We start from the raw sequence: 9,098 nt of genomic DNA on the forward strand, positions 1-9,098 counted from the left end.
GTCACTGCAAGCTTCCCAGGCTAATTCTAGGAATTCTACACTGCCCGAGTTTCTTCAGTCATAAAATGCAGGTAAAAATGGTATTTACCTCAAAGGATAGTTGTGAAATTAAACGATTAAACACATAAAACATTTAAAATGGTGCCTGGCAAATAGAAAGCACTCCCAAAGACTAAGCTATTTTTCTTTCATCATTTTATTACTACAACTATCGTTACTTCTACTACTACTCTTGCCACCACCAATGCAAATACTATTACGATAACTATTGCTACTATAAAAACAACAAACAAGCCGATTGAGCTTCCCTCTCTCCGAGGGCCATGCTCCAAAGGGAATAATGCCTGCCAGTGTGAGCTCCGAGAAGTGGGAGGGCGAACAGGCATCGGGACTGCACCAGAGATTGTTTTTCATGAGACGCAGTGTGCCTCTGGCACTCTCTCACGACCATGCTGGCCGCCAACCACCCATCGCAGTGCCTTCTCTTACCACATCCAGGACCATTACCTCTCCCCATCTCACTGACTCCTTTATAAAAATCTGTTTACGTTTTTAAAATAAATTCTTAACATGTCCTTGATCCACTCAGAATCATTTGTCGAGAACATATTTTAATATTGGGTTAGGTGATAAAAGGTAAGAAGGGAGAGCACTAGTCTTTAATAAATTCAGTCATTTAAATAAAATAATAATTTGAAAGAAAGATATTTAAGCAGTTAAAATTTTTTTAAAGTCTTGAGTCAAAATGAAAATACGTATTTCTGAAAAATACACAATTGGAAAACACAACTACTGAAACTTATTAGCGGATACCCTCATTCAGGGAACCTGGAAATACACTGCCATATTTATAACAGATGAGTCCTAACTCTCTTTGCCCATAGTCGATTGGAACTAGAACATATCGGCCCCATGCCAAGCCAATCAGACTGTAACCTGAAGAATCCAAAGAAAAGACACAGGCGCTACAGTCAAATGGTGTAAACAGTGGGGACATAAGGTCATAAATCAACAGTTGGCACATACGAGCCAAAGTCACAGGGAGAAAGACATTAATAGCCTTAGAGAGCGGGAAGCTAGTCCACAGACAGATGCAAAATTGAGAGACCATATGGTCCTGAGAGGCAGGAAAGTCAGCCACAGTTCCTGGCTTTCCATCTCTAGTCCCATGTGGTCTCAATGAACTTTCTTTTCCTCTCTTTGGATGCTTATGAGACTGCCTGTTACAGAGGCAGACTTCATTCTCTATGAACACACATGTCCTAAATTAGCCTGACATGTTCCTGTAACAAATGGACATGTCACCAGCATGTCTTTTGTTCCTGCCCTTTGTTAAAGAGATTGGAAACAGTGTTTACAACATGAAACAGTCCTTTCTAAAAGATTTATGCATTTAACACCCCAAGGCACTGACTTGCTTTGTTTCTGGAGGAAATTAGGAAGAGAAAGAATTCTACAAAAGAACTCAATCCTGCCAGAGGATTTCACGCTCCATGGATAACCTATTAGCGATTGTCTATACGATACCTGCTTCTTGGAAGAAACATGGATTCCTTAATGAACACGGAACCAGAGAGAAGGATATACCAGCAGGTCCCAATATCATCAGGACTGAAAAGAAAAGAGAATAGAATCAGATGATTATCCATAACAACAACAAAATCAAAACATACACAGCACAAAGAGTAGTACCCATATTACTTTCAGAATCATAAAGGACAATGAAATAGTATAAAACATGTCCATGAAAATACCATTATTCGAAAACAGGAATCATTTATTTTCTATTCCCCAAATAAGCTAAGGATATTTGTCCATATATTTAAATAGTTTAAATGTTCCTTGGATGCATACCACTGACCATTACCAGTTTTATTTTTTAAACTGAAAATACTTTCCGTTGCTTCATAAATCAAAAAATATAAAGACGTAAACAGTAAAACTTGGTCTTCCCAACCCTTTCCCTGGCTACCAAGCTCCCCCATTTCTCCACCACACTTCTCCACACTTCTTGGATATTCTTTCAGAACTTCTTTATGCATATGCACATAAAAATGGACACCTATTCTTATTCCCTCCACCATCTTTTATTTCCTTTTTACAGAAAAGATAGTATAGTGTTCTTTCCTTTGTGCTAAACCTTAGGGATCTTTGCATCAGATCGTTGTCTTGTGAACACAACATACTTGACATAAGCAACCCCTTACTCAGTCATTTCGGTTGTTTTTAACAGCATGCAATTATTTTCAAAAAATAAAAACCACAATGAGTAATTCTGTACATATAGTAGTAACTGTAACCAGTAACTAGAAGTGCAACTGTTGGGCCAAAGGGTACACATACACTGTCATTCTGATAAATCTTGTTATAGTGTCCTCCATAGGTGGTTAACAATTTATTTGCCTACTTGCTTCACCACAGCCTTACTATTATAGCTTGTTACATTTCACATGATCTCACTCATTTGTGGAATATAATGAACAACATAAACTGATGAACAAAAACAGATCCAGAGCAGAGAAGCATCGATCAGACCGTCAAACCTCAGAGGGAAGGTAGGGGTAAGGGGGGCAGATCTACCAAAGGACTTGTATGCATGCATATAAGCCTAACCAATGGATATAGACACCATTACCAGTTTTATTTTTTTAGTTTAATTTAATTTTTAAATTAGTTTAATTTTTTAAACTGAAAATGCTTTCCGTTGCTTCATAAAACAAAAAATATAAAAATATAAATGTTCCGTAAACAGTTATTATAATACTAGAGGTCCAGGGTATGAGGTGGGTATGAGGGCAGTTGGGGGATAAGGACATATATGTAATACCTTAATCAATAAAAAAATAAATTAATTTTAAAAACTAATAAAATAAAATACATTTTTATTGATTTCAGAGAGGAAGGGAGAGGGAGAGAGAGAGATAGAAACATCAATGATGAAAGAGAATCATTGATCGGCTGCCTCCTGCACACCCCCTACTGGGGATTGAGCCCACAACGCAGGCATGTGCCTTTGACAGGAATCGAAGCCGGGACCCTTCAGTCCGCAGACCAGTGCTCTATCCACTGAGCCAAACCTGCTGGGGCAGCTTGTTACATTTTTTTAGCAGTTTAAAACAACATACATTTATTATCTCTGGAGGACAGCTGACAACAGATGACTTTCTTTTTTTTATTTTTTAAATTTTACCTTTCAATTACAGTTTACACTCAATATTATTTTGTTTGGGTTTAAAGTACACAGCATAGTGGTTAGATAATCATATACTTTACAAAGTATTTCCCCTGATATTTCTAGTACCCACCTGGCACCATACATAGTTATTATAATACTAGAGGTCCAGTGCACGAAAGTTGTGCACAGGTAGGGTCCCTAGGCCTGGATGGTGATCAGGGCTTGGGGCCTTCCAGCTGCCGGCCAGGGCATTCCTACATTCCGCGCTGCCCCCTGGTGGTCAGCGTACATCATAGCGAGTGATAGGACTCACGGTCTCCCAAACTCCAGTGGGGACAATTTGCATATTAGCCTTTTATATAGAGAGGTTAGTGACTATCTTTCCTATTCTGTGTTACATTTATTTAACAAATGTTTAACAATTTTATGATGAGGGCTATACAAGTTGTTTAGAATACTTCAGAGAACAACAACAAAAAAGATCCCTGTCCACATGGAGCTTATATTCTGATGGGACAATACAGATAATCTATAATAATAAAAGTGTAATATGCTAATTAGACCGGGAATTCTCCCGGATGCCCTTCCAGACAAAGCCTGGGCTGCGAGGGAAGCCCAGGTCCCGGGTGCCTGGGCTGTGAGGGAAGCCCGGGTCCGGGTGCCAGAGGGAAGCTGGTACTGGCAGCCAGGGGAAGGAAGGCCTACTCTTGCACAAATTTCGTGCATCGGCCCTCTAGTTAATAATAAAAAATAATAAACTGAAAACATTATAAGTCAGTTCTCTAGAGGGAAAAATAGCACAGGGTAAGGAGAAGGTGGGTGGAGTATTTTGGTTTTAGCTGGGTGGTCAGAACAATCTCTCTGAGAAGAGCATCTGAGCAAAGGAGATGCATTAGCCAAGTGGATGGATCCCTAAGGAACCAGCATTCCAGGCCCAGGGCAGGGGGATCTCAAGTGGAAGGGCAGAGGCCACCAGCTCACACTGCCCAGCAGGGAGGCCAGTGTGGTGCGGCTGAAGCACAGCAGGTGAGGGGCAAGCCACAGGGCTTCCTACCACAGAGGCTTTTAATTAAACTTTTGGGGTTTTGCCAATCTGCTTGATGAAAACGATATTGAAACCAAGGGTCCTTATAACTTTGATTGGATTGAGCTTTAAATCCTAGCTCTGGACATCATCTCTCACTACATACACATACAGGGTGGGGTAAAGTAGGTTTACTGTTGTTCATATGGAAAGTAATACAATAATTCATGAATAATAATACAAGAATCAGCTCTGTTTCCAGTACTCACTACTGTAAACTTACTTTTGTCCCACCCTGGATATACCCCTCAGAGACCTGGCCTCCCTTCCCCCCAGATAATCCCTGAGGCAGCAGAAGACAGTAGCCGGACCTGACTAATGATCTGGTCCGGGAGCTGACTAATGGCCACGCACCCTGGACCTCTGGCGGGCTAAAGATAACGTCTTGCCCTAAGTTACGTTTCAGCTCCTGAGCCCTAAGGTGGAACAATCCCATGAGACCAGACAGAGGGATACTGGAAAGACCTCAGAGCTGTCCTCAAGGCCTGAAGAAATGCTTTATTATCCTCACCTCACCGCCAACCAATCAGCTCCCATACCGACCCCTGAGCCCCAAACCAACGGTGGTTTGTAATTTTGGCCTCATAATCTGTAATCTACACACTATCTGGGCATTAGGGCTTTTGAGTATTAGCTTCCCGTTCTGGGTGGTGCCACTCATCATAAAACAGCCAATATTTCCCCCACTGCAATCCTCGGCATTCAGTGTTTGGCTCTGCTAGTGCTGGGTGGACAAACTCTTTCTGTTCAATAACAATATCTTAGTGTAATTTTACTTTTCATTTCTTTTTCTTATTGTTATAAGAGCACCCTTTTTTCTTATTTTGTGAGCCATATCTATTTATTTTCCTGTGAAATCAGTTTATAACTTTTAGCCGATGTCCTATTAAGGTGTGTAATTTTTTCTTATCTGGAAACATTTATTAATACCTGGTAACATCAACCTTTTGAAAACATGAGTGCCATTTCCCCCAGTGTGTGGCTTATGCTTCGACTTTGTTTGCTGTGCTTGTTGCCATGTGTTAAGTTATTTTATAGAGTCAAGTTTATTAACAGGCTCTGCTACTATTAAAACAAAAAGCTAAGCATAGCAATGGCTTAACCAAGAAAGTTCATTTCTCTCTCACACAGAACAGCCTGAGCACCGCCAGCCCAAGGGGGATAGGGTGGCATCCTGGTATAGAGACCCAGGCCCTTTCCATTGTGTGGCTCCCTCATTCCCCACCCGTGGCTTCCATCTCATATGCTAAGGTGGCGGCTCCAAATCTCACCACCATATCCACATTCTAGCAGGTGGAAGGGGTGGAAAGGAAGGGCAAAGCACACTCCATTTCTTTATTAAATTTTTTTTCTTTTTAAATTACATACATATACTTCTCTCAGATTCCAGTGAATCACGTGGAAGTATTGCAAAGGGGTCTCAGGCAGTCTCTGCCAAGTCCTTTTTTTTTTCCTTTGTAAATAGATTTCAAAAGTTCTCCAAGGACATTCAATTCTATTCACACTTCTAAATACCTAAGTTATTTAAAACACCAATCACTATCACCTAATCATTTTCATATTGCTATTTGCCTCCAAAGCAAATCGGCAGTTGATCACTGTTTCTCCCAATTCTTAATCAATTTCATAACTACTGAAGGCCTCAAGAAAACATTTAAAAAAATTGTCAAATAGAGTGTTGTTCCAAGGAAGCCATAAGAGTAAAATGCTTTCTCAAATGAAAATGCAAAGTACTTCAAAAACCATTATTTATACCCTTTCTCCTCAGTTTTTAATCATTAGCTTTTATAATGAACAATCATTTACCTAGTTTGAGGGGTGGAGGAAAAGTGTCGTTCTTAACATAAGATGACAGCATTATTATTAATACTGATTTATGTCAAGTAAAAATGTGTTTTGCCAGTTGCAAGAACAGTTTAAATTTTTTCAAATAAGTAATGACATTGGAATAAAAAGAAAAAAAGGATTTATTTTATAAAGTTATTTTAATCTGCTCTTACAATGGTCACCTTATCACCAAAGGTTGGTCAACAGAAATGAAATCTAGAAAACAAGGAAGTTAAGGTAGGTTACCCTTACTCTGTGGGCCTGAGCAAGTTACAAGAGCAGCTGTAAGGATTTAATAAGCAATGCTCATTAAATGCAAATAACAACTATTCTATAGATTTCAATCACATTTAAAAAGTACAATAAATGTCACCAAGGTCTAGATTAAATGTGACATAGAGACTATAACAAACATTCACTAGAGTTATTACATAACTTATCCATTTTGAAGGCAAAATTACTAAGGATAAAAAAAAAAAAGCCTTATAAATCAACTTTCCCGGCACTGATCATAAAATACCTGTCCTGCCTGGCTCAGTGGTTGATCGTCGACCTATGAACCAGGAGGTCACGGTTCGATTAACAGTCAGGACACATGCCCGGGTTCGATCCCCAGTGTGGGGCGTGCAGCCAGTTAATGATTCTCTCTCACATTGATATTTCTATCTCTCTCTCTCTCTCTCTCTCTCCCTTCTGCTCTGAAATCAATAAAAATATATTCTAAAAATAAAAACCAATGAGGTAAAAGGCAACCAATGTTTAAAGTGGATAAAGCACTGTGACAGCAAATATTATGGTACCTGAATACTCACTTATTACCTTGTAATTAGGGTTGACTCTTCTTATTGTGGTAGGCAGTTAGACAGACATGAGCAGAGCAAGGAGGATGGGCCAGGTACAAAAGGTCACCAGGGCAGAAAGCCCTGAGTGCCTAGTAAAGGACAATGGTAGGGTGGGTTCTAGTCCCCAGGCTGACCTTTCCTCCCCTAACATATCACTCATCATTGGGTTTAGACCCCCTGACCTTTCCTTTCTAGGGATAACATCTAGGCCTCATTTAGTTGTTACTTCAGCTCTAGGCCCAGAAAAGCAGCAAAACCAGACAAGCAATGCCAGGGCTGACCTCAGGACTAGCTGCAATGAATAATGACCCCCTGCCCTAGCAGTGAGCAATCCATCAGTGGAGACCTAGACCCTAAAAGGCCACACCTAGAAAACTGCTGAATATTCTACATATTCCCCTGCCCTCCCCTGAAAATCTCACCCTTAGGACAGAGCATACAACAGGGCTCCCCCCTCCCGGGAGCACACCCACGCCTTCCCTTCCTCCTCCCCCTCACCTAGACCTTCCTCACTTCTGAGCGCCAAGGGCCTTCCTATGCCTCTGTAACTTGTTTCCTAAGCCCGTTTCTTCTAGGAATTACTTCTTTCTACCTCTGTGATTTTCTAAATAAATGTTCTCTTATAGCTTGAGTCTTAGATCTGAATTATTTCCCAGTCAGAACGCAAGTACCAACAGGTCCAGTCTGACCCTACCAGTCTAATACGTGGTGTTGTTCCCACCACCCCCAACAATATCAGGAAAATCTTGGGAAAGATTGAAGGAAGTCAAGATAAGAAACTGGTCCTCTCAATATCTCCCACTTATGGATGATAGTTTCTCTACATTTTCCAAAAAAAATTCAAACGTTAACTCGGCAGAGCGATAATTGCTTGAGTAGGCATTTGCAGAGAATGACCTCTCCATCAGCAAACATTTATTGAATTCGGTGAGCATTTCCCATGCCAGACAAGATCACTGTAATTCCTGTACTACTGACTTGTCTCTTTTAAAGATTCAAGTTTTACAAAACCGGATTAGAAGTAAGACTATAAAAACACTCTTACTTTAAAGATGTTCTGGAATAGCCGTCAACTAGAAAAGTCCTCCTCTCCTCCTACTCAGCCCCCACCGAACTCATGCCTGGTTTCTGTCCCGAAAAGTCCTTGCTGTGACATGCCACCGCGAACTCTGTCTTACTTACTAGTCTTAACCATCCAGAAAATTATCTTGGCTTTATTAGCAATCACTGTACTAAGCCCACGCACTTTTTTCTGCTTTCAATTATGCCTCGGGCAGGCAGCATTTCAGTATGGGGTATAACCTACTTCCCTTCAAGGTCCACAAATACTCCCTCCCCGCAGTGCGGCTGTCACCTGAGGGGCTTTAGAGCAATTTTATATGTGGGAACTGATGATTATTCAGGGTGGGTTTTTTTTTTTGGAAAAAATAAAAGATGAAAAAAAAGTTCTAAGGACAGTACTTGGCAGCAGCACCAGCATCAAGCTTTTCTACACTCAAAGGAAAAGCAAAATGAATGAGATCTTGCTTGCGAACACTGGCAGTCAATCTGGCTAACAAAAGGATGTAATAATAATTATTATTATTATTAGTTAATATTACCATCATTATCTAGGACTAATACTGACATTTTATTCTGTCCAGACTTCTCTCAAGCTTCAATGTGCATATGAATTACCTGGGATTAGACTTCAAAATGCATGTTCCTAGGATCTATCCATCTCATCTATAAAATGGAAACGATAATAATACCACCTACTTTTAGTGTTGATGTGAGGATAAGATGCAATACTTTGCATAAAGTATTTAGAACAGTACATACATAGAACATGCACAGAACATTAGCTGCCAGCATCATTGTCATCGCCATCCTTCTGATAATTTACATGTTGGTCTCTCAGGTTTTTTGACTGCTTTCAACTTTTGTTAGGAAGGAATTATGGTAATGATGCTCTGACTCCCAGAGTGTTACTGTTTTAACAAAAATCAGCAGGATGACAAAAATGCCACTTTAAATTGGCTCCGATAAAATTGGATTTCTAAAAATTTAGAATCACCCATTTAGAATCTGGGTTGTATTTGTTTGAACTAGAAAGTTACATACATTTAGTGGAACCTTATACAGTGGACAAGAATATCAAGTAATTTCTCTCTTCCTTCACTTGTTATCT

General features: G+C 40.0%; 1 protein-coding gene across 7 annotated transcripts in view; it reads right to left on the bottom strand.

The window, feature by feature from the left end:
* RAPGEF2 (Rap guanine nucleotide exchange factor 2) overlaps positions 1-9,098 on the bottom strand; it is a 164,551-nt gene that overhangs the window by 138,338 nt on the left and 17,115 nt on the right. For all 7 annotated transcript variants that reach the window (XM_023755330.1, XM_023755336.1, XM_023755342.1 and 4 more), the window contains exon 3: positions 1,528-1,611. In XM_023755330.1, coding sequence (XP_023611098.1) covers positions 1,528-1,611 — 84 coding nt within the window. The remainder of the gene's footprint in view (positions 1-1,527; positions 1,612-9,098) is intronic.

Source organism: Myotis lucifugus, unplaced genomic scaffold (genome assembly GCF_000147115.1).
Source record: "Myotis lucifugus unplaced genomic scaffold, Myoluc2.0 scaffold_1, whole genome shotgun sequence".
Lineage (NCBI taxonomy): Eukaryota > Metazoa > Chordata > Mammalia > Chiroptera > Vespertilionidae > Myotis > Myotis lucifugus.